General features: G+C 35.7%; 1 protein-coding gene across 2 annotated transcripts in view; it reads right to left on the bottom strand.

The window, feature by feature from the left end:
- Positions 1-473: 473 nt before the first annotated feature.
- The window catches only part of MFSD4B (major facilitator superfamily domain containing 4B), a 28,634-nt gene continuing 2,318 nt past the window's right edge, over positions 474-26,789 (bottom strand). For both annotated transcript variants that reach the window (XM_007506629.3, XM_056814354.1), the window contains exons 2-4: positions 16,193-16,361; positions 10,454-10,570; positions 474-8,267 (exon numbers count right to left, since the gene is read on the bottom strand). In XM_007506629.3, coding sequence (XP_007506691.1) covers positions 7,009-8,267; positions 10,454-10,570; positions 16,193-16,361 — 1,545 coding nt within the window. In that variant the 3' untranslated portion in view covers positions 474-7,008. The remainder of the gene's footprint in view (positions 8,268-10,453; positions 10,571-16,192; positions 16,362-26,789) is intronic.

The following is a 26,789-nucleotide window of genomic DNA, read 5'->3' as shown; positions in this document are numbered from 1 at the left end:
AACTGAAAAGACCTACATGAACTGATGTGGACTGAAAAAAAGCAGACCCAAAACATTATACACAATAACTGAAACATTGTATGACAATCAAATGTAATTGATTTTACTACTAAAAGCAATGCAACGATCCAGGACAATTCTGACAAACTTAGGAGAAAAAGTGCTATCCACATCTAAAGAAAGAACGGTTGGAGTAGGAATGCAGATGAAAACACATGATTTATCACTTGTTTATATGGGTATATGATTTGGGGTTTTGGTTTTAAAAGATTACAAAAATGAGTAATATGGAAATAGCATTTGAGTGATAATATATGTATAACCCAGTGGAATAGCTTATCAACTCCAGGAGCAGGGAAGGAAAAGGAGAAGGAGATAAGAAGAATCATATAACTGTGAAAAAATTTTTTAAACTAAATTCTAAAAAATCACAACCACCTAAAAAAGGGGAAAAAATACATTGCCATCTACGGTTTCATGTGAGTCAACATTTTATTCCAATAAATATTCACAATTATACAAAGCTGCATATACATTAGTCATATTCAAATATATTAAATCCATTTGATCACACTCCCTCCTTCTCCTGTCTACCTAAAAGAATCTCTTAATTGACTGCAGTAAAACTTGTCTATGAATGTGTGTGTAGAAAAATGTTCCTGTAATCCAAATAATTTACCCACAGATGCATCTTGGGCTCCTCTTGTAGATAACATCAGGGCAGTCTTTCTAAAAACAGGTTTTACTTTGTTAACATCAGAAAGCACTGTGCAAAGTAGTGGTATCTTGTCACATATTGTACTAGGGGAAAACACACACACACACACACACACACACAAACACAAAAGCTGAGCCAAATAAATACAAGGTACAATCACACTACACTAATTTTCCTAACTAACTCCTGTAGTATAGACTAAATCCTGATACAGTAAACTCCCAGAAGACTGTCCAGGATCTTTTGGATTAACTCCAATTTCATCACTCTAACCAGGAAGAACTTGGAAATCAAATAATTGCTAAAGGCAGTCATTAACAATAATGTCCAACTGAATCAAGGAGATAAACTGTAAAAGGGCTTTGATAAAACTGCTTAAAATGCACAGAATAACCCAGGCTTCTGATGCCACTTTCCATAATTCTGCTTAACACTATTTTACCCACTATTTTGCAGAATACAAAATGGCAGAACCTACTAAACACATCAGCTACAGGAAGGTCAGATATTTCACATCAAGCATAAATAAAACAGAATAAATTAATTTCATATTAATTCAAGTAAATCAATACATATCCTTTGGTGATACAGCAAGAAGGAAAAAAAACAAGTCTCTAAAACAAAGATACTTATCAATTGACTCATAGATCTGGAGCTAAAAGGGATGCCAGAAATAATTTACTCCAACCTGCCTACTGCACAAATAAGGAGACAAACATTTGTTTTAATTCTACCCCATGCTGAAAATGTACATGAACTGAAAGGTGCAGAAAAATCTCTTATGTTCTGGGGGTTCAATATGGTAGTCTGTCGAAATCCTATTTCTATTGTTGTAAAAAAAAGTTTGATTAGGAAAAGACAGATGCAAAATTATCAAAAACCAGAACTACATAAATATCCACTATTTATTCAAGATAATAGTCTGACTCAAAGGCCATTTTATTCAGTAAACAAACTTCCAATGCTTACATAGGTCCGTGACATTCAGTCATAACTAAGTGACACTGAAGGGAAGCAGTACTCTACTTAGAGATCATGAGTCCAATTTGTTCCTTATATTCTAATAAAGTAAAAGGATATTGTAAGAAATTGGAAGGAGACTGGAAGTGGGGTCAGATAGCAGACCTGAAAAACAGCATGACTGAAGCAGAAATGGGAGGGCATAAAGGACAAATTTTGAATGATCTCAAGGGGAAAAAAAGAGGAAATCCTAAAGAAACTTTTAAAAACTACACATTTTGGCAAATTAGTACTGACTGTGAAAGAATACTATAAAATTACACCATTCTAAAGAGGATGTTCCACTTCAAAAAGTTACTACATAAAAAGATGAATCCCATCAAATTTAGTATATTTAAAATACAACCTGGTTGAGAATATTAGGAGAAGCTGTATGTTCTGATAAAAAAGCCCTTTCTTTCTATACTGAAATAAAAAACCTCCCTAGCATAGCTAATTAAGCACAATTTTCTCTCAAATAAGATTATAAAGCATGCAATTAAAAGTTAATTCAAAATACAAATGTGCAAAAAAGGGGACTTTGAATTCCTATTATTCAGATGATCAGATATTTATATTAACAAATAGGTTGATCATTCAGCTAGCTGGAAGCAAGGAGTGAGAGCAGTGCTGCTGGGCTGCACATTTTCATGCTTAGAGAAGCTCAAGTAGGGAGTAAATAAGGAATTTCTCCAAGTTTCATCAAAAGTTACATAAAAAATGTCATATACACATTAACAGGCCAGACCAGTTGAAATGTCTATTCCTTAAATCTCATTTACCTTACCCTCAGTCATATGGTCAGACTTATACAATAACATCAACAATGTAAAAACAATTTTGAAAGACTTAAGACCTCTGATTGAACAATGCTATCCACCCACTTGATAATGAGGGGATTTAATATACAGAATGAAACTCACATTTTCAGATATCGCCAAATGAGGAATGTTTGCATGACTGTGTATGTTTTTGAGTTGTATGTATAGAAATCTTTTTTAATTATAATTTTTATCCCAACTGCATACCAAAACAATTTTTAACATTCAGTTTCTAACATTTTGTGATCCAAATTCTCTCCCTCCCTTCCCTCTTCCCCCTTTTCCAAAGGTGGCAAAATATGCTTATCTATTAAAAGGGCTTAATTTTTCAGGAAAACTGAAGGAGAAAAATAAATGTTTGATCATTGAAAAATAAATTTTAATATTAAAAAATTCAGGTTTCTACTTTTTTTTTTAAACATACTGATATACTTTTCCCCAAGAAGAAATCTGGACATGGAAAGCTAGTATGAGAAAGATCAAAAGTAAAATCACTCTCAAATTACTGCTCCAAATTCTAGTCTTTGTTTCCCTTTAAACAACTATTAAAGTTCATGACTTCTTACATAGTTCTTATGTGGACAGATACATACTAACCTGATCAATGTTAAGCCAGGGGAAAATACACAAGCTAACCCATAAGTGTTCCATATTTAAAAGGCACATAGGGCAAAACACAGATGCACTTTGGTAACAGAAATAAATACTGAAGCCAAGTAGAAATAACACACTCACATTTGATTACTAAATCCTAATAAGTTTACAACTCAAATCTGAATTCATAATAATCATAAGAGATTACCAGCACTATCAATGGTTACACAAAATGAGTCCGTTAACAGACTCCACAATGTGACAGCACTAGCAAAAAATGTGAGGAGCCTGCCATGCATCTCTAGAACACTAACTGCATTTAGATGAATTTTAATGTCTTCACACTTCCAATTAAGGAGAAAGGGGGAAATATAACTGCATGGGGAAAGGAGAGGTTGTGGTTTCTCAAACTCTGTAACCATTCATTTCAAATTCTTCTTCTGAAGGTCGAATGGATCTCAACCTCTGACACTCAAATTTAGGGCCAAGTTGGGAAGAATTTAAAAAATATTTCCAAAGCAATAGGGAATCCAACAAGGATGTTGATGCTCTAGGAAATTGAATTTCAAGAGGGAGCAGAGACAGTGAGTAAATATTCCCTCTCACTACATCTCTTCAGTCTACGTTCCAAACAAACAGGCTGGTACTCACATTTCCCCAATTTTGCTTTTCTATTTGTTTCCTGCTGATAAATGAAAGGGAAATGCCAGTGAGGTAGAACTCTGTACAACTTTCAAAAAAAAAAAAAAGCTTATTTTAAACCCATGAGAAATTAAAGGTACTGACTTTATAGCTACTAACTAGTTATTTTCCAAGGCTAACATCTTACTATAGTTGCTAGTTTTCCCAGGCATAAAGAACATTACACAGTGAATACTTATGTGGCAGAAATTAATGGAGAAGTTTCTAATTCAATTAAAACTATATAGGCAGTTATGTTAAAAGAGTAAGCTATGATTTAAGTGTCCTGTAGCTGTGATGCCTTAGGAAGTGATATAATTCTAAATGAGTCTCCGATAACTTTAAACAGAATAAACCTAGGAGAAAAACATTTTTAGCCAACTTTACACTGTTCAAAACAAGCCCATGAAAAATGTCTGGAATCCTAAAATTAAAATTTTATTAAATGTTTAAGAAATTGAAGCTAGGTGGCTCACTGGAACTGAGAGCCAGGGCTAGAGATGGGAGGTCCTGGGTTCAAATTTGGCCTCTGAAACTTCCTCACTGTGTGACCCTAAGCTAGTCACTTTAGCCCCCATTGCTTATCTCTTACACCTCCTTCTGCCCTGGAACCAAAAGACAGTATTGATTTTAAGATGGAAGTTAAGATTAAAAAAAAAAGAAAATGAACATTTTTAAATTATGGGTCAACGGAATACTTTAAAGTACTATTTAAAGTAATAATTTTTTTAATTATATCAAATTACTTGAGGATCTCTTAACTAGAAAAAGAAAAGTAAGAAAGGTTATAGAAGAGGTTGGTCCTTTCCTATTCCCTTTCTTTTTAAGTCATGGAAGGACAGAAAAATCCTTCTCACTAATACTTCAACTGAATTGACGTATTTTTCATGACAGGCAACGTACCTCAAAGTACTTAAAAAAAAAGTTTATTACATCACACTTAATTTGTTTCACTCAAGATAGTCTTCAATCTCTCCCTACATTGCTTGAGGTTTTGATTATACAAATGCTTAGTAGAATGAACTATTTCCCAGAGAAAGGCTCATTTTAGCATCACTAATTCCCAGCAATTTAAGTTTCAGTTCTTCTCTTGGCAATATGGAAAATACAAGGTAGTTCTAGCAATACAGTTTATACTGTACAGCTACTCACAATGTAGCCTGTGATGGCGAGTGCCTTTCTAGGAAACTCTATATACTTTTCTATATCTCCTGCCAGGTTGGGGGATTGTTTATGCCCCTCATCCATTCACCATTCTCCAGCTCAGCCTGCCCCTCTCTGTTCAGCTGCTGCTATAAATGCCCATTAACCAGATGTCCCATGGGATGGCTTGTAGAGTGGAGGAGCAAATGAAGCATCAGTAAGCTCAGAGGTTTAGCTCAGGGACAAGGGGAGCTATAAAAAGCAGAAGAGCATTTGTCTTCCCCTCTACTTCCACCACTCTTCCCCTAAAATTAAGGTCATTCAATGGAGCCTAATGTGGTAAAATAAGCAAAAGGGTTCCAAGGCTCAAAGGCTGGAGTGCCACAGAAACAGAGTAGGATGATGAAAGGGGAAAGGGATGCCCATTTGAGCACTAAGACTGTCGGCAGAGGTTCACTGGGTTGCACAAGTGCACCATCCAGCAGGGAAGGAACTAGGTAAGAGAAAGGTATGTTGTATCAAGGCTAAAATGTAGAATGAGAAAGTGTAGTCAGTTATGAAACCTGGGGAAAAATATAATTCAGTGTCCAGGAAGAGACACATTTTAAGTGGAAGAAGTGAATGGCCTAAGGACAGCCCTAGACTGTCCATGGTGCAAGTCAATTCATCAGGTTTTCTATGATGTAAAGGAAAATGATCTTTTAAAGATGCTCAGTCTCCTCTTCAGTGACCCCAGCCTCCCTGAGTAACATTCATCTGGTTTCCTAGGAACTTGATAACAGAAAGAGGCTTGCCCTGGAAAAGGAACAGGAGCCTACCACATTGCAAAGGCAAATCTCTTCTTGTGAAAGCAGTTGGCACTCTGGATCGATACATCCATCTCTTAGGGTTCTATCAACCAAACCCTGGATGAATACATGCAGCTGAATTTCTAGTCCTACAAGGCCTAGAAACAAATTTGGAGCAGAGATAGGTAATGGACCCTAGAAGAGTCCTTCCCTATTGGTCCTACTACTAATGTAGGGATACTATTTTGCTACTTTTAAGAGCAAAATTTTAGATATGCAAATTCCCCCTCAAACTTAGAGAGAAAAATAATCACCATAGAAAAATAAATTACTAACTTTTCAGTAGGCTTTTTCTCTTTTAAGTATAATTCTTAACAGTATAAACTTCCCTAGAGCTGAGAAAATTATTTCTTAAGGACATCCTCCTTAAACAATGGCTTAAAATATTAAACACTAAAGTCTGTGAAACTTTCAGGCCACTAAATTTCATAGCAAAAGTACAGCCAAAGTGATTTATGTCATTTTTATCTTTCTTTTTCAACTACTTTTTTTTTCTCTCAAACTGGGCTTTGGGAAGAATGAAATGAGCATATAACAATCTGTACAATTAAAGTTAGTGCATTTTACTCTTTGGAGAATATCTCATTACTATACAAAGAATTTTAGAGCTAGAAAAGACCTTAGAGATCAAAATCCAATACTCTCATTTTTACAATAAGAAACTAAGACTTGGAGGAATTAAGTGATTTAAGCAAGATCACAGAGCTAATTGGTAGTAAAAAGTAAGAACTAGAGGCGTAAATTACCTCTTGACTCTCAATGCAAGGTTCTTTCCATTATACCTCCCCCACCCATTATTATCAGAACTATATTATGAATCAGAAATCTGAAGTATTATCATCATCTATTCCAAGTTGAACAGAATTGTCTACACAATTTTTGTCCAAGTTAAAGAAGATTTTTGAGGCAAGCAATAGATTCTTTCATGAGGTATTACCAACTCTACAACAGACCCTTGAATTCCAATAATTTGCTCTACTCTTCACTCTTACAATAAAGTCACTTTACTAGCCATATCTCACTATTCCTGTCCTCTTGTTGTTGTCAAAAAATCTAGGCTGAACAAGAATGCTCATTTAGTTGAAATCAGGGTTAAAAGTGCCAAACCCTAAAATGTATTTGAACTTGTTAAGTATCTTCTCTGATTTACTTCCTTAAATTCAGTGGTTGTTACAGGAATCAGTAACCAATCCATCTTTTACTGTTAGTCATTTTTTTCCCGCTCCGTATTAAGGTGCTTCACAGGGGAGTTGCCAGTAATAACCAGAGAAGAACTGAAAGGTATGTCATTTGACAATAATTGACTAGAGGTTTCTACTGGGGATTCTCTCAAAATTTTTCTAGATGTCTCTATTACTGAATTCCTCATCGTATTGTTCATTTCAATCATTTCAAAATCAGCTTCATTCCATTCTTCTTCAGCACCCTCTTCCACATCATCATCATCATCATCATCTTCATCTTCATCATTAAATCTAGAAGATAGTAATGCTTTCTGGTCTTCACTCCTTCTACTTTCCTGAATCTTCCTGTCAAGAGGGGCAGTGGCCAATTTGTACATGATAGGAAACAAAACCACTGTTGCAATAGCTGACCCCAAAGAAACATACAAAACTCCTGGAAGATAAGGGTATTTTCCTTGAAGTACTCCAACCACTGCAGGAATGACCATTTCTCCCATGGCAGCACCAATTACAAATAAAGCAGCAGCTTTGCCTTTAATGGTCATGTACTGTTCAATCCAGGAAATGCCACTGGGAAAGGTGGTAGCCATTGAAGCCCCATATACTGCAGTTGCCACCCAGAGACAAATGTGGTTCTTATCAAAAATCACCAGGAGCAAGGAAGAAGCCAAACTGCCCACATTGCACAACACAATCATGGTTCCAGGCTTCATACAAGTAGCAAAACAGATCGCCATGCCCCTGCAAGCAGCAAATGTCCCCCAGAAGGCAGAGTTCAAGCCTGCTGCTTGGCTTTCACTCATGCCAGCATGGAGCATTGCAAAAGAGAAAATGTAAGAGCCATACGTGACCTCTGCTCCTACATAAAAAAAGAAAAATACAAAAAGGAGTCCAAGAAGAACATTCTTGTGTTTTGCAGTTCGAGATTTCTGAGCAGTTGCTTTTGTTTTCTCTTGATTTGGACTTTTTTGGAAAAATAAAATAATAAAGAAGAAAAATATCACCAAAACATAAGTTCCTATAACCATATAAGCCCAAAGCAAATTTTCATTAGCAGGTACTCCAAATATTGCTTCTGAGTCGGCTACAGGTGGTGGGCTGAGCTCAGAGTGGTTTGACATATCAGCTATTGTGTGGTTTTCAGAGGGCCCAGAACTGCCCAAAGCCAACTTCGCCAGTAAGGGAGCCAAAAAGGCCCCCAAAGCAAAAGTGAAATGCAAGGCCTGCAGATGTGGGGCTGCTTCACCTCTCCATATATGCAGGATGATCACATTGCCACCTACAAATAATAAAAAGAAATATATTTTTGTGTTAAAAATTCTGTATGTCACTGTTATCTTGAAAGTCAATGGAGTAATCATCTTCAGAAAAAGGTTTAAGTGTCAGAAAGAACATACAAGAAATATAAACTACAACTTGCTAAGCCAAGAGGCAGGCCAGCATAGAGAAATCAGGAAGATCTGGGTTCAAGTCATGCCTCTGATCCATACTGGCCAGGTAGTCCTGGCAGCTCTTAGACCTTTAGCTGCAGTCACTAATCTGCTTTACCTGAGTGCATTTCTTCATATGGAGTTCACAGAGTCAGTGAAATCACAAGCCAAGACCCATCCCCTGCTCGAATGCCATTAACCCACCTTCAAACCTCAGAGGACTCTGACAATTCTATATCCCTTAAGTTATAGCAACAAATTCCATGGGCACAGTGAACACCGATATTTTTCTCAATGAATCTACCTAATTACACAAACACCATCTCTAAAGAATCCCAATGGCCAAGTGACCCAAAGCACAATGGAGAAGAGAGGGCAACTCAGTACTCTGAAGTGTGCAACCAACAAACTGGACACCTCAAGGAGCAGCATGAAAGACAGCATGAGCACAGGAGTGATCAGAAAAGGAGAGAGACAAAGGGAAGTAGATGGAGAGTGCTCAGTGCTGAGCTGATAACAAGCCATCAAATACTCAAAGGTGAATAGCAAAGAAGAAGGTCCACAGCACAAAGGGCAAAGCTTCTGGCAAGTCTATTGAAGGAAAAGAATCACAAACAAGGAGAAGCTCCTGGTGCTGGAAATAGGACAACAGAAGTGACAAAGCAAACTCTGTTTCAAAGTAAAACATTCTACTCAGTTTTTAATCATCAGATAACAATGGGGTTACTGAAATTCTCTAGAAATATTAGATATTTTAGAAATATTACTTATGCACATACCAGGTCTAATAGTTGGATCTGACCATTTCAGAGTCTACCAAGACCCTCTAACACCTCCATGAAGGTCAAGTGATACAAATTGGTACAGTCACTTGACTCTTCACAGATGTGTGGACAAAATACTGATGGATAAAAGTCACACACTGAGCTAAGAGCCCAAAGTCTTTATTTCCTACATCCTCAGCTACTACAACTGGGGGGAGAAGGAAACACAAAAGGCCACAGTGTTAATGGTGGATGAAACCACTTTACATATACTGGATGTGTATGTACACATGTGATATGAAAGAAGTGCCTAAAGCAATGAAAAGTTAGATGATTTGCCCAGGGTATATCACAGACACAACTTGAACTCAGGGCTTTCTTACTCAAAGAATGACCACTTGAAGGACTGCCATAAGGGAAAAAAAAATTGACTTATTCTATTTGGTCATTCTTGAAGACTGGTAAGTTGTATAACAGTTGCTGATTTGCACTAGTAGAAGTTTCTTCATTGGTGATAAAACCATAACTCCAGTCTACATACCTTCCTTTGTGTTTGTGTGTGCATGTATGTAAGAATGTATTTACATAATGCATATATTTGTATACACACAAAATTAAACAGCATTAGTGGGTATCAAAGAGGTTAGATAATTCAGGAATAATTTACTGGAAGAACACAGGAATTTTGGACAGAAAGAAAAAACAGAAAAAAAAAGTGATAAGTAAGGCCAGGAACAGATTTTTCTTTAGCTCTAATTATCCATGCAGGCATTCCAACACAAGTATTTTAAGTCTATCTTGAACTTAATAGGCAAATTAATGAATAATTAGTAAACATTCACTGAATTTAATCTTACTCAGACTGTAAGTTCAAATTTGGTTGAAGTTTAATAAGTAATCACTTTGTGCCAGAATAATTAGAATTTACTACCTAAATGAAAGTTGTCTGCCTTATTATGTAAACTATCATCATGGGAGAAATCTTCCCTTTCTTGGGTATCTTAACCCCCAACACTTATTGCTTTATGAAGTAGAGTGGACACAAATCACAATAGTAGGCTCCCACACCCAACGTCACACCTGGCAATGATTTTGTTAATCTCCCCCCCCCCCCCAGTAAATAAGAACAATAGCCCCAGGAAGAAGTGCCATATAGGAAAATAATGAAGCAACAATTTTAAAAATAGTTTGTTCTATTATTTTTCTAAAGAAGTTATCTTTTTTCTCCTCCTTCTTCTCCTTCACCCAGAAATGATATACTATTCACTCACCAGTGTCTAACATTCCAGTAGACATTCCAAGGCCAGCCATCATAACCACCAGTAATATTGCTTTCTTACAAAAGGGGACAAGGCAGAGTCCAACAGATGTCCCTAGCATTGATAGTGCTGTAAGAAAGGTAAACATTAGATAAAAAAAACCACATATTAATGAAACATAGTTATCATTAAAACAATCTCATCTTGAGTATTTTGGTCTATAATCAGGTCAAAGTAAATTGGTTGATATTAAGGAATGAAGAACTCTAGCTGTTCTTCAAGAAGCTATGAGAAATCAGGGAATCTGGTTTAAGGAAATACACTTGGAACAATTAGATAAATAAGAAAATTTCATTCTTAACAGACTATGTATTTATAAAAATCTTTACCTTTGAACTAAAACCACTGGAAAGTCTGAGTATGATTTAAAAGTAATTACTTAGCTTTGTGACCCTGGGCAACACACTTGACTGCTGCTCTGTAGCCCTTATTCATCTTCTGCCTTGGAACTGATACATAATATTGATTCTATGATGGAAAGTAAGGACTAAAAAAAAATTTTTTTTCAAATAATATTCCCTGACATACTAGGAAGGATGAGTCACTGATGAAAACTGGAAGATGAGGAATGAAACTCTTTTTCTTAGGTATTACCTGGTGGGGTTCCAAATGAAATTCCAACGAACTGTTTTATAGGTTTTCCCTTTTCTAGGATGCTGACTCCAATTATTATGAATTGAGAAGTAAGAGTTATCAGTTCTCCCAGTATTGGGGCCACAGAACCATCAATAAAGACTAAAGTTTCTTATTGTAAACTTATACTGAAGAAGTCTGATGATCCAGCCCAGAGACTCAGAATGAGAAGAGATTTTCCTTAGTGATCATGTAGTCTCCACGTTGAATTCATTGGGAAATCAACAAAATGAATATAAAACATCTATGTTTTCTAAACCACATATATATATGGCCAGCAGGGAGGTATTTCTTTTTGTTGGCCACTACTGACATAGTAAAATCCTACTTCCATTTTACAGATGAAAAATTTAAGGACCAGAGACATTATAAATGACCTGCTCAAGATTATACGTGTAGGGGGTAGTTGAGTGGCTCAGTGAATTGAGAGCCAGGCCTAGAGAGGGGAGGTCCTAGGTTCAAATCTGGTCTCAGACACTTCCTAGCTGTGTAACCCTGGGCAAGTCACTTGACCCCCATTGCCAGCCCTTACCACTCTTCTGCCTTGGAAGCAATTCACAGTATTGATTCTAAGATGGAAGGTAAGTATTAAAAAAAAAAAGATTATACATGTAAATAAGGTGCAGTGCCAGGATTCAAAACTAATGTTCTTGCATAGAAAGTATCTACTCCAAAGGCCCTCAACCTCTTTTATGCCAAAAATACCACTGGGAGTCTGGTGCAGCCTATTAAGCCATTTTCAGAATAAAGTTTTTAAAAACATACATCAATAGGATTACAAAAGTAATTGGTATTAGAAGACTACCAAAATGAATTCATGAACTCCAGGTTAAAAACCTCTCCTTTAACTCAACACAGAGCTGGACAGTAATTCATACTCTTTGAAGAGCTGCCAGGAAAGGACTTCACTACTCCAGCAGTCAATTATATTTTTAGGTAGTCCTAAGTGCTATCAAGTTTTTTCCACACATTGAACCAAACTCTGTACAAGTCCACTTGTTACTCTAGATCAGAAGAGTATTTACTGTATGTGGTGGTGCCACAAAGCACAGCATCATTCACATACAGTACTAGTTCCAGTGACATAATCCTTTGCGTGGTGCCTTGTTCTGAGAGTAACTGAATGAGAAGGAGGTGCCACACAAAGGATTATGGGGCTGCACAATGGAAGACGTCAGCATGGTGAGCGGCGATCTGGGGTGGGGATTCTGCACTGTGTATACTGCTGCCAGATATAGTGGTGGCAGTGATGGGTCTGTGCAAGGGGTGACAGAGAGGCCCATCACAGCCAGCGCTGCAGCCTCCACCATCCCAGACAGCGGTATACAGATTTGTTCATAGTTTTTTTTATAGTCTGGCCCTCTAATGGTCTGAGGGACAGTGAACTGGCCCCCTGTGTAAAAAGTTTGGGGACTCCTGGACTAGAGTGTCTATGTGGCATTATCAAAAGATGGAATGGGCTGTCTTGAGATTCAGTAGGATTCCTCACTAGAGGGTGGATCATGGTGGTCAGGGACTGTAGCCAGAATTTTTGTTCCATGACAGTCTGGAGGAGAGTCTCTGAGGTCCTAACTGTGACATTCAGTGAAGTTTGTATCTCAATTTGAATAAACTATGCCTGCTCTACATCTGCATGCATAAGGCCCTTGTCTAAGAGTGGATGTGGAAAAGCCAATTGTATGTTAATTGTGACTGTATGTATCTAGAGGTATCTCAATATGTGTGTGTGTGTGTTGAGGTACATGTGGCAAGATTAGCATGCATGCAAATATCAATCTTTTAGCTATGGATGTAACTTCAGGCTCCTTTTCCTCAACTCCTATAATATTCAGCATAGAGGAGAGCTCAGGACTTTTTGTTTTATTTTTTCCTTAAAACATCTTTCCATTTTAGTCATTTTGTAAAAAGAACTCAAACAAACAAATTGCAAGTGAAGTGAAATATATATTTGTCTCAATCTGCATTCAGATTCAATCTTTTCTTTCTTTGGAGGCAGATGGCATTTTTCATCATGATCAGAACATTTTTTTTTAAGAGCTTCCTTTACCAACCTGACTAGTTATGACTAGCACTGAACTAACTCTTCCAGAATCAGAAAACCCCAGGAGTTTGAATCATGTCTCTGATGTTCAATATCTTTATGACCCCTATCTAAAATAGAGATAATGGCAACTTACAATATTGTCATGAGGATTCAAATGATATATATAAAGAATTTTATAAATATGAACCATGATTTTTAGTCAAATATTAGAAGAGCTGTCAGACCTATTATTCTTGGTCCCAAAGGGTAAAACTGGACCAACAAGAGAACTTCTGGGGAACATGATTTCAGTTTAACATAAGAAGAATTTTCTTTTCTTTTTTTAGGCAATGGAGGTTAAGTGACTTGCCCAGGGTTACACAGCTAGGAAATGTCTGAGGCCAGATTTGAACCTAGGATTTCCCATCTCTAGATCTGGTTCTCAATCCACAGAGCTACCCAGCTGCCCCCAAGGAAGAATTTTCTAATACTTGCAAATGGCCAATAATGAAATGAGCTGCATTGTTAGGTAGTTAAGATTGCCATCACTGGAAATTTTTAAACACAGTACGAATGACTACTTATCAGAAATGTCATAAAGTAACTGTTTTTCAGGTGATAGTTGGACTAAATTATGCCTGATGTCTCCTCTGATTCCAAGGTTTGTTATTTTTTAACATTCATAACCCTTGACCCCCCTAAACAGAAGGAGTTATTTCATTCATTAAAAGGGCACTTAATCTTTATGTGCTACAAAACAGAAAATCATCTAAACATTTATACTGCTATTGTTCATAGTCAAACTGCATACTTTATAGTAATAATGTACAATAGAAGAGGAAATGACAAGGTTTTCAACTCATTCAATCCTCCCTTAAAAGAGATGATAAGTGTTTTCTATTCCTTTTTTTCCCCTGGTAAAAAATTGATCAAATATAGTAAAGAAAAAGCAATGATTTCTTCTAACCCAAACAAGTTTTACTCCTAAGATTTTATAATCTTATAATAACTTTATAATCACATTGGGGATAGTTTAGGATTATAGCATCTGAGCTGCAATGAATCTAAAACCTCCACATTTTATAGATGAAGAAGTCAAGCTCAAAAAAAAGTTAAGAAAACTACTCAGGGTCACTCAAAAGACCAGGGATTAAGGGTATAAAAGCACCATGGTGAGATGGAGAACAGAAAGCAGATCACTTTCACAGTCTTCATTTGTTCCAGACTCTATAACAACAGTTATCTCTTTGGGAAAACTATGACTTTAAAGATTAAATCTGGTTTAAAAAAGGGGGACAGGTAGGTGGCTCAGTGGATTGAGTGCCAGGCCCAAATATGGGAGGTCCTGGATTCAAATCTGACCTCATATGCTTCCTAGCTATGACCCTGGGCAAATCACTTAATCTCCATTGCCTAGCCCTTACTACTCTTCTGGCCTTGGAACCAATATAAAGTATTGATTCCAAGACAGAAGGTAAGATTTTAAAAAAAGAAAATCTGGTAAAAAAAAATCTAAAAATTATTATCTTCAACTGTAAAAATTTTTAAGCCATTCGGGGGAAAATTCATAACAAAAATAATTTCAATTCTGTTTTAACTGTTGAATCAATATAAATACTTCATGATTTCAATGTAGATCAAATCTAAAATTTCCAAAAAAACCTGAACCATGCATCCTCTAAAGTTAAAAGGCTTCTCCATAGATTTAAAATATAAAAAATAAATTTCTTAACTGTCACATACAATAATATGCAAGAGAAGTAAACAAATACTCCTTCACCCTTCCATCCAAAGCTAGATTCTTTGGTTTCCAAATACAATCTGCTCCTGACCCAGCCCTATGATCATAGAGCCAGAATGAGTGTCCAAGAACTTTTTCAGATTTAAAGTAGTCCCACAATATCAATCTTTACCCACTATGTACTATTTAGCCTAAAAATGAAGTCTTTTGTAGAATATGGACAGTTCTCTCTCAACTTCTTTTTTTTTAAACCCTTACCTTCCTTTCATCTTGGAGTCAATACTGTGTATTGGTTCCAAGGCAGAAGAGTGGTAAGGACTAGGCAATGGGGGTCAAGTGACTTGCCCAGGGTTGCACAGCTGGGAAGTGTCTGAGGCCAGATTTGAACCTAGGACCTCCCATCTCTAGGCCTGGCTCTCAATCCACTAAGCTACCCAGCTGCTCCTCTTCTCTCACTTCTTAAACAGCTATCAAGTGGGAAAAAAAAAATACTTTCTCTGCTTGGTCCCGAAAGGCAGAATGAAGAAAAAAAGAGTAAATGTTATAGAGGACCAGATTTTATTTTGATAAAAGAAAAAACTTTCTAACAATTAGAGCTGTTCAGAAATGTGCCAGACTGCTGTAGCATATGTTTGAGGGTTAATAGCAGAGGTCTTCAAGTGCAAGTTGGATGAGGACTTGGAGTCAATGAAGATCAGAATCATGTTAAGGTATGACTTGCATTGAAGGATTTCTGAGTTTCCTTCTGATTTTAAGAATTTGTATAGTCCTGGTTTAAAAAACTCTAGATTCTATGCACTATCAAGGGTAAAAGTGACTTTCTGAGTATACTTAAGAATCTTGTATGCTCCCAAATGGTGACCTATCTCCTCACAATAACCCCAACATAAAATCAGTTTCCTACATATTATATATAATAGAAATAATATATATAATATAAATAAAATCACAATACTTTTAATATGATATATACATACACTTAGATGGCTATCAATTCTTGGCCAATATTAGCTTTCCTATTTTTAATTGGATCTGTGATTTTACCAGTATAAGGAACTTCAAATAAGAAAACTCCCTCTTATCAATGAAGATCAGCATCTGCTCTAAAATTTATAGGTTCAGAGTTGCCTAGAGCACACCAAGAGGCGAAATACTCAGCCTGTATGGGTCAAAGGCAAGATCTGAAATAAGATCATCTTAACTTAAGGCCAGCTGTCTCCATAGGCATTAATATATAAAACATTATAACTATTGACAAGTCACAGAAATAACCTGTTTCAAGCATTCTACTTACCCAAAATTAAAGTATGATTGAAGCGGTCAAAGAGGATTCCACCAATCACAGAACCACTTAGATACCCACAGGCACGGCCCACAAAAATATAAGAAATATCACTGATGTTTCGGTTCACATTTATAGCCAAGTCTTGAAATGTGGGTCCTAATATAGCAATACTCAGACCCTAGACATTTTTTAAAAAGAAAGAAATTTTACAATTATTAAATTACTATATACACCTATGTGGTCTGGACAATGGACATTTCTTCATCCACTTGACCTCTTTGTATATAAACTGTTAGGATGACCTCTTCAGACAAGTTGTGAATCCCATTTAGGAGGTTCTACAATGTTTCCGTACTGTCCAGATTATGATATGCAGATGGATGATGCCCATTGGGCTGGTCTTTATTTTATATTTTATATTTTTTTATTTTTTTTAATTTTTATATTTTAATGAATAAAAAAGCATTTGCTGATCATCTACTATGATCAAAGCACCATGTAAAATACCAGGCATACAAAAAAAGAAGTTTAGATAATCTTTGTTCTTAAGGAACTCACATTTTATGTGACAGACAACACATACAGGTTTCAGCTGTAAGTTGCATAGACAGGACAAGGGCTCCTTAAGGGAGACAAAAGCATTTCCCTTAAATATCATTTCTTTTTTTTTTAAATGTTTCTTTGTATTCTGAACTTAATATATAAAAAATAAACTTAATAAAACAAATATTTTCACATACATAGAACAAAAAAACTACTGGTCATAAAACTGCAAATCCCTAATAAACAGCTTCCTTTTCTTTCAAAGTGAGTAATTCAATCTATAGTTTTTAAAGCTTTCTTGACTATATGCTTCTTTATGGCTTTCCTTCTGTGCACTCAATTTTTTAAAAAAGGCACTTCAATAACCCTCATTCTCCCTTTTCTTTTTTGCTATCCTATCCCTATCTTCAATCTAACATCACTACCCAATCTCCCCTGGGGGAAAAAAAGTCACTGAAACAAATATCCATAGTCAACAAAACCAATCCCCACACTGCCTATCCAAAAATGTCTCATTCTGTATCCTGAGTCTTTCAACTCTGTTAAGAGGCTTCTCCCTCTGTACAATGGAATCATGGAAGTTATTGTATTAATCAGAGTTCTCAAGTTTTTCAAAGTTGTTTTCTTTATAATGTTGCTATTATCATATACTGTATATTGGCCTTCTGGTGCTGCTCATTAATTCTCTATTGGTTTTCCAATAGTCCAAGATTTCTTTAAAACTATCCTTTTCATAGTTTCTTATGATATAATAATATTCTAACACATTCATATGCCACAATTTGTTTAGTCATTCCCAAAAAAATGGTAAGCTCTTTACAATTTTTATACATGAATCCTTTTCTTCCTGCTTTGACTTTTTTTGCAGTATATTAGCCTAACAATGATATAAAACAGGGTCAAAGGGCATGTATAATAGCATAATTGTTTTCCAGAATGAGTAGATCAATTCATGGCCTTACCAAACTTTAACATTATTTTCATTGATAATACCCTATTTCTTTGGTTGATAATGCCAAGGACCCTGAAGAAAAGAACTTGTTTTTCCATATCTTTAATACCTGTAGGTTGCTAAAAAGTCTTAATTTATAATATCTGCTTTTCAGTAGAAGTTGATTGGAAACTAATGTTGGAAGTGGTGGGAATGACAAGCTCCCCATCCTCAACGGTTACTCACTTTGATGGCTGCTATGGGGGCTGAACTAGGCCAATGTACAGGTATACTGCAATTCCCAGTATTCTGGGTCCTGGATTGTCTCCACTGGGGTCAAAGTGAAGATGATAATCAAAAGGGTTATGATGGTTTGACTCATGCCTACATGCTACTTCCTATCACTTCATCAGAATGCTTTACTGATTCAGGTAGGCTGGCTTGTCTATCCCAAAGGTGGCAACTGATCAGCAACAAGTGGTAGTGGTGAGGATAATAGACCCTTTCTCTGTAAGAATTGATCCCCGTGATGATGGCTGTGATGGCTGGACTGAAAACAGGACTGGTGGTTAGTATTTTTCACTATGGGCCCTTTGGATTGTCTTGGATCATTGTACTAAAGAAAATAGCTAAGTCATTCACAGTTGATCATCCCTACAACATAACTGTTACTGTGTAGAACGTTCTCCTTGTTCTACTCACTTCACTTTTCATCAGTTCACATTGTCTTCCCACTTTTTTCTGAAACTATCCTGCTTGTTATTTCTTATAGCACAACAATATTACATTATAATCAGATACAACTTGTTTAGTCATCCTCCTGATTTAAAAAAAAAACTGCAAGCAATTTTCTGCTGAATCACTTACAATCTAGGGGCAATGCAAGTCAGGGGTGGCAAGTAGAATATCGTGAGTGGGTACAAATTAAGTATAGATACAACATCAAACCACACGTAAATACAATAACAATAGGGACTAGTTAATGTTCCAGAAAATGAAAGCTACTGATTTTACAGTCCATGAACAAAACATATGGAAGGATGCTTGACGTTAGATACATGTTCAGTGTGTACCTCTTCACTGTTGTCTTGAAGTGCAAAAGATAAGTTCATGCAGTGTAAGTACAAGCTAGCTCAGAAAAGTCTATTCCAAGAGCTGGAGATGAAAGACTTGTTTGTAGTGGTACCAGTTGCTATCTGAGGTGTTCCACACACAGCCTTAGCTTCTTAAGAAGAACCAAGTATTTTACAGACAGAGTAATATTAAATAACAACAATTTAGAAGGCAGGTAATTTCCACAGTCACAAGAGTCATAGGTAGTATCTGCACTGAGTCCCAGCTCACTTCCTGCAGATGCTTTGCATTCTCTGAGGTTTCATGTCTGAATGGAGCCATAAACTCTGCCCAACCTCCGCTGCTGTAGGTCCAGTATTAAATAATATAACAGGTAGTTGAGTAGGATTCAAGATATTAGCAGCATCTTTGAAAGAGTTCATGTCTGAATCTAGAAGCAATCTAACATTTAGATAAACAGAGTAGTACAAAAGTTTATAATTGTTAAAAGGAGAATTCCAAAAACTGATAAGGACCCATTTAAGAATGCATTACCATAAGTCATCGCTATTGAACCATGTGGCTGTCCATGAAGATGGGTCCCACTCAGATGTAATATCCTCCTTTATATAAATGTGTTGTCTTTTTTACAAAGTAGCATTTAGTAATTTTTATAATTCTCCAATATCACTAATGATAACAATTGATACATATATGTCCAATTTATATGATTAATTGTAGCACAGGCTCATTTCATAACCATATGAGCAAAAATTCATCCTGAAGCTTGTTACAGAGCACTAGATGTATGCCATAGTAGCTGTTATATTCTGAGCCAATCCTTCAAATTAAGAGAATGTTTTTCTTTATAGAATTTATCAATGGGTAATTCTGAGTTTTGGAATCAATGCCCAAAAATTTATACCAAGGACTACTTCCATGTGCTGATATTGGATTAAAACTTTCCAAAATAGATCTCTTGTTTATATGTCCTAATGCAACTAAATGTTTTGTAAAGCTGAGTCTTACCAAACCTTCTGTATGATTTTGAAAGGTTACAGTAAGGATCAGATAGGCTATTCCACAGATGCCATCCCAATCCAAGGGAAGAGAGGAAAAAGCTTGACCATCACAGATAAAAAATTGTTCCAAGGTTACTAATCCACAGGATTATTGTTTGTGTTATTGTAATTGAGAGTTACAAAAATAAAATTATTTCCTCTTTTTCCTGAGATATTTGTAACAGCACAACTTAAGGGAGACAAACTGCTTTCAGGAGGGACTTCAAAACTAGAACCTAGGTTAATGGTAGAATGAAAAGTCCTATACCTAAACACCTACAAAGTGAAGTTTGGTAATAGATGCAAAACATTCTGAGGAAAAATTCTGGAAAGTTGACTTAAAATTAACATAATTAAGGGTACAATGAAGCCTACATGTGGCATAAACAAATGAGGCAAAAAGACCAAAATGTATTAAGTTCAAGTATTAAAGAAATAAATTCTCCTGAACTCACAGGGACCACCATTCATTTCAGTGAGCTCTATTAATGGGTTTGTTGCTAAATTCAACAACCTTGAGGGCCTATCTGATTGGCTTGATACAATTTGTGACCTATAATACTCTGTAATCTCATAAAGTGACTAGAAAGTGTCCTTTCATTTCTATGTACTTGACTATTCTTATGACTAAAGTAACTTAGTGGACTGGTCACATAGTAAAGTTTAGACACCACATAAAAGGCTGAGGTTGAATACCACCAAAGGTTTAACAATCTGTTTTAACACGGAATGTATGTGTATAATATAGTCTGGGGTAATATAATACATGACACTATCTAGGAAATATGCACATTTGGATGTTCAGAAGCTCAAATTGTGGAAGGAATTGATTTCACTGGATCCGTTCTATATTTCTTATATATTCCTCCTCACTAGTTCTTTTACTCTCAGTTTTCCCAGTGTCAGTATCTAAAACACTGAGTTCACAACATGTTACTGATTCCCTATTGATCATCTGCAATTCACAATAGGATTCTCTTAACTATATTCTGAACTACAAAGCTGTTAAGGGAATTTGGAATAGTTCTATCTGAGTTAGTACAGCAATGGAAAACTCCCAAGCAACACAGGAGAAACCTATTTAACATAATTATCAGAGAAATCCATATGGAACAAGATGTTTTATTTTTTCTAAGAGTTGGAGGAAGAATAGATTTGCCAGGTTTCATTAGGATCTCAAACCTTTTCAATTTCTTACATTAAAATTGAGTTTCCAGGCAAAATCTCAAATTGAAATACAGGTCAAAATGTTGATTTCTTTCAGTACCAAAATAATTTCAGTTATAAAACATTTTCTACACAATTCTTCTAAAATTTCTGTTTCTCCTATATTTTCTATAACATTTTTCTACAAACAATGTCTATAAAATTTCTATATTATCAAATATACATTCAAAGTTAAATTTAAAACTATATTTCTGTATTTCTATGACCCAATTTTATTTATGATTTTAATTTTCAAAACTATTTTTTAAAATCAAAACTATTTCAAAATCATAAAACTTTTTCAAAACTATTTTTCAAAACTATATTATCCCTCCTCTTAGGGATATATATTTGTGTCATAGACTTAAACCAAAATATAAATAGTCTATGTGCAATGACCAAATCAAATATACCTGCAAATTTCCCTTTACACTCAAGCTTCCTGCTGGCATTTTAGCTTTCAAATTTTATTACTTGACTCTTCCTCATCCTACTTGCTTAAAAGCAGTCAACTTCAAGCTAAATCTGATTTCTGATCCAACAACTTTACATTTTTCTATTTAATTAGTTCATCTCATTTTTATTTCCAATCATAGTTCATGCTATCTACAGGCATACCCAAACAAATTTCAACTTGTAATTTTTTTTCTTCTTTAATTTGTGTACATTTAATTTATTAGGATCCCAAATATTCCTGGTTAGCTTTTACAAGTAAGAAGAGTTTCCCTCCCCTTGTTAATTTGTCAAGAATAATTAAACAATATTATAAATATATAATTTATAACCATAGAATCAATGCATGTAACAAAAAATTTATAAAATTCATATGTAAAGACTCAAATATATTAGAAAAAGACCACCACATATACTTTTGAATCATATTAATAAGCAATACATTCTAGATATCCTAATGTTATACTAGAAAATACTGAAGTGAACCCGGAAGCCACCCATGCCTATTTTATTATGACTGCCTGTACATCATAATTACCTTCAGCATAAATTGCCAGGTAGGCTTGGGGAGAACATTTTTTTAGAAAGAAAATGCTTGCTTTCAGTACTCGTACCCAGAACCCATGATACCTGCATTGCATTTTACCATTGTGACTTTGCCTTCTTTATCTTCATGGGTGTCTTCATAGATGATGATTAGCCATATGCCTTTGTCACCTCCAGTCTCAGTGTCCCCCGGCAGCACCTCCAGCTCCATGAAGTGTCATGGGCTTTCTTCAGCAGCTATCTTTGGAGCTGAATCAGTTCTCTTTCTTGTTAGGGCAAATTTGGCTGCAGGGTCACTTACAATTAGACATCGGAAAGACTGGCCTTAAAAACCACTGTAGTTCCTATAGCTCCCTTAACCTTCTCTGACTCAGGATTAACAGGGGAGAAGAGTGAAATTTTTTACAGGTTTTTCTGTCGCTTCAACCACAGTCTCAAAGTCATGTAAGAATTCCCCCAAATAGATGAAGATTTGAGGTGACACTGATGTTTTGTCTCTGGTCTAAGAAGTCTGCATTCGGTGGCATAACAATTTAAGCCACTAGGCGTGGGAGAAAATGTAAACCTCTGGCCAGGAGTGGTTATGAGTGCTTTCACAAGATAAGCCTTAGTGAGCACAGTTAAGTGGCTTGCATAGTCTCCCCAAAAAGTCAAACTCTAGGACTATTAGCCAACTAACCCCGGTACAAAATGCCTGTCTATTGGTTCTGGATACTGATAGGTTCTGCTAAGGTCCCTTGGGAAAAAGTCCTTTTTCCTGATGCCTGGGATGTCTTGTATCCCTCCTGAGAATTCTAGGGGAGGCCAGAAGCAAGAATTCTTTGCACTGGAGTTGGTAAGTCCTTCTGTATTATCTGAGAGAATTTATGATAGTCTGTGAAAGTCTGATCCACATGTCACTGGTATCTTTAATCAGGTAAATACAAATATATTGGGGTTCAGGTTTAATAGAATTTACAGAATAGAAGGCAACACATAAATCAATACTGAGAAATAAGTGGCATTACAAAGAATCCCAGTCCCAGTAATGAAATAGATGGGCTTAGTGTCAGGGCAAGTAGACCCACTGAGGCACAGGTGGTGATTTTCCTTTTTTGGTGGCAATAGAGTTCACTCAAACCTCTTTTTGGTAAAAATTCTAGGATTGAGAGACTTTTATCCTGGTCTAAGTGCAACAGACAAATTCTCACCATTCCATTCACTTATTAAAGCAAAAAATTTTCATCAAGCAAATTAACAATAATCATCATAATAATGTGTAGCATAACAATTCTCAACTTATACAACAGATAACTGACAATGATGTTCCAGTATTAAGTAAAAACATTTATACCAGATAACATTAGGTAAAGGAGAGTCTTATTACAGATCATATACTCAATCTCTACTTCTTTCCCCATACTGTCACACTAAAGCAACTTTCCTATTTTGATTCCAGTTTTTAGGGTGAATTCCAACCCATGTTGTTACTTCTTTGTTCCCAAAATTGTTCCTTTCAATATCTCTTTCTTTAAACAGTATTAGACATTATGTCCTCTGATTCTATAATAGTAACAAAGTCCTGTCAACCTTATTCTACGATCTTGAGGTATTTGTTGGACAGGGGCTAAAATCACTTTATTTTTCTGACTCAACTTTGGGGTTACTGCCTTTTTTTTTTCTTCCTAAGCAATAGGCTTCTCATGCTATCCTGGGCAGTATTTCAGAAAGTACTCCTTGATATCTGGGAATGACTGATTTACAAATATAGCATTAATTATTCTAGCATTTCTCTGGTTTATGTGGTCTAATTTATCATCAGATCTTATAAGGGTCTTATCTCAACTTGCATAATTCTCTGGTTTTTCTGAGAAAAACTTGATTCCTCCAACTAGGTTACTTCTAATATTTCTCATGTCTCCTATCTCTAGAATTTTCTAAAAAGTATTAAAGTCCTATAGGGATACTTCCTTGTTGTTAGTTAGGTTTCTTGGAAAGGGAAAGCAGAGGCAGATAGCTTTTCCTCACTCTTTCCCTTATTCTAATACTATTTCAGCTCAATATACAGGGAGTGCAAAAGGGGTAATATTATTCTTTCTCTGATTGCTTTCTTTAAAAATCATAGTAGTTAATTCCAACAAATCAAATATTTTTAACTGTTCCCATTTTCCCTCTTTCTTTCTAAAAAGGATTTCAATTTGTCTATAACATAAAGAAAAGGGTCCCAAATTTAGGCCAAAAATTCCTAAGAGTCTTACATTAGATAAAACAATATTCTATAGCTTTATTTCTATCCATTCTCTTACCTACTGGTAGCTCTTTGCTGTCTCATGCAATCAGAAAAATTTTTCCAATGGAGAATCTACTAGAATCTAGTCCTTAGAACCCACACAAAAATGATTACACAGTTCCTAAAATAATTCTTGGCTACTAAATTAAGTACAATTTAGAAGTTCTTTACCTCTCCAAATAAGTAAGGAATTTTAAATGCCTGTTGGTATCTACTCTGAATTTTAAACTGTTCCTGTGTTTTGTTAATCAATTCTAGAAGAAATTTTAATGTGTGTAGAATGCAACGGCAAAAAGTTTCAAATTTAGGCCAAAAGTTCCTGAGAGTCTTGTACCAATTAAAACAATAGTTCATAGCTTTATCTATATTCTTTCCTTTGCTTATTGGTAATGCCCCATTATCCCAAGCAATCAAAAATTTGTTTAGTAGAGTCAACTGGAATCCCTTTCTTATCTAACATAGTCTCCATATTTTTTAAGAGACTCCCTTAATTAGGGGATTAACTCTATAGAGAAGTGGAAGTCTTACTGCTATAGCCTAGGCACACCATTAGACTATGCTTCAAGGGGGAAGCAAGATCCTATTTTTGCAATAGGAGAAGTCAACCTTCTACTTCTTCTTAATTCGTTTTAATAACCAGCTAATGAAAATATTCACAGACTACTTCTCCCTGGTATAAGGCCTTAACTGAGTAAAGAATTTAAATGCCTGTACCATTAATTGACCAGTTTTATTCAACTCCCAGTCAGTACTAGCTGCCTCCTAGAGTGAGAGTTAGTCACAAAGTGGCTTTAGCTTCTAAAGAAGAGCCAGGCACCTTAAGGACAGGAATGCATACCTTCTAATAAAAAAAAAAGGAAATGGACCTGTTTGTACAAAAATATTTATAGCTGCTCTTTTTGTGGAGGCAAAAAATTAGAAACTAAAGGGGAATGGCTGAACAAATTGTGGTATATGATGATGGAATACTATTGTGTTATGATGATGATGATGAACAGGATGATTTCAGAAAGAGCTGGAAACCTTCATGAACTGATGCAGAGTGAAGTAAGCAGAACCAGGAGATCATTATACATAGTAATTGCAATACTGTGGAATAATCAAATGTGATAAGCTTTGCTACTAACAGCAATACAATGATCCAGGATAATTCTGAGGACTTATGAAAAAGAATGCTATTTGCCTCCAGAGAAAAGAACTATTGGAGAAGAAAATGCAGATGAAAATATATGACTTATCACTTGTTAACTTGAATATATGGTTTGGGTTTGGGTTTATAAGGTTATTCACTTTCAAAAATGAATGATATAGAAATATGTTTTGCTGATAATACATGTATAATCCATATTAAATTGCTTGTCAGCTTTGGGATGGGGGAGGGAAGAAAGGACGCAGACAATATAAATCATGACTTTTGGAAAACTTTTTTGGAATTTGTTATTAAAATTTTTTAATGTTTAATTAATTTTTTAAAAACCTATGGAAGTTCATTTTTAAGAATATTAATGGGTCCTGTGACCAAAAAGTTTAGAAATCAATGCTATTTTGGCTCTAATAAAATATCATCTGTAGAAATACAGTTTTTACTACAAACTGCTGATATTTCTGAAAGGAAAAAAAGTCACTTGAGAGACAATGATAGCAAGGAAATGGTAATGGATTTGGAGTCAAGGGCCTGGCATCCTAGCTCCGATATTTAATACCTGTCATACTAAGTAAACATAGCTCCTTTCTGAGCTTATTTAAGTCTCAGAAATGAGCAATCTAGATCAAACCAGAAAGGTCTCTTTCTAATCAATGACTACTACCATCCATTGCATATCTATCCTGTACAATGTGTACAAGTGTAAGAGATACTATTCTGGATTGCAAAGAGACTTTCCTAACTAGAAAACAATGTAAATCTTTTTTAATCTTAATGTGACTAGAAGGCAAGGTCTTCAATCAGGTTGCATGTAGCACTGCTCTGAATAATACTTGGGGAAAGGGTACTCTCCAAAAAACTCATTTAATTAGCAATAAATTTATGAAAATGGAAGGCAGTTTCTAATAAATGTTATTCCCAAAGAAAACAGCATCCAGTAGGACCCTAAGTAACAGGCATTTTCCAGAGGAAATTCAACAGTTTAGACCTTTTAAACATCTTAGGGATCCAGAAAAGCATGAGAAAACAATAATCACAGATTTAAGTTGAGAAGGACCTAACATCATCTAATTCAACTACTTCAATTTAGAAATGAGCAAGGAAAACAGAAGCCTCAGACGTGCAGGTAACCTGCCCTGAAGTCAAACAGTCAGTAAACAACAAAACTGAGATTTGAATCCAAGCCCAGGTCTCCTTCCACTGGAAAGCAAAGCTTGCACCTCCTTCTTTTAACAAAACTGACTCGGTTTCAGTTGAAGTCCTATATGCCCTCTAACCCTGAGGGGCCTCAATCATAAATCTAATCATACACACCTTGCCAGGGCTAAGGTCATTTTAGGTCTTAGCCAGCAGTGGCAGGTCTCAAAACCACAAAATGAAGATCCAGTCACAAGATTCAG

Source organism: Monodelphis domestica, chromosome 2 (genome assembly GCF_027887165.1).
Source record: "Monodelphis domestica isolate mMonDom1 chromosome 2, mMonDom1.pri, whole genome shotgun sequence".
In the NCBI taxonomy this organism is placed as follows: Eukaryota; Metazoa; Chordata; class Mammalia; order Didelphimorphia; family Didelphidae; genus Monodelphis; species Monodelphis domestica.
Note: the sequence above shows the minus strand (reverse complement) of the source record. Positions and strands in the feature narration are given on the sequence as shown.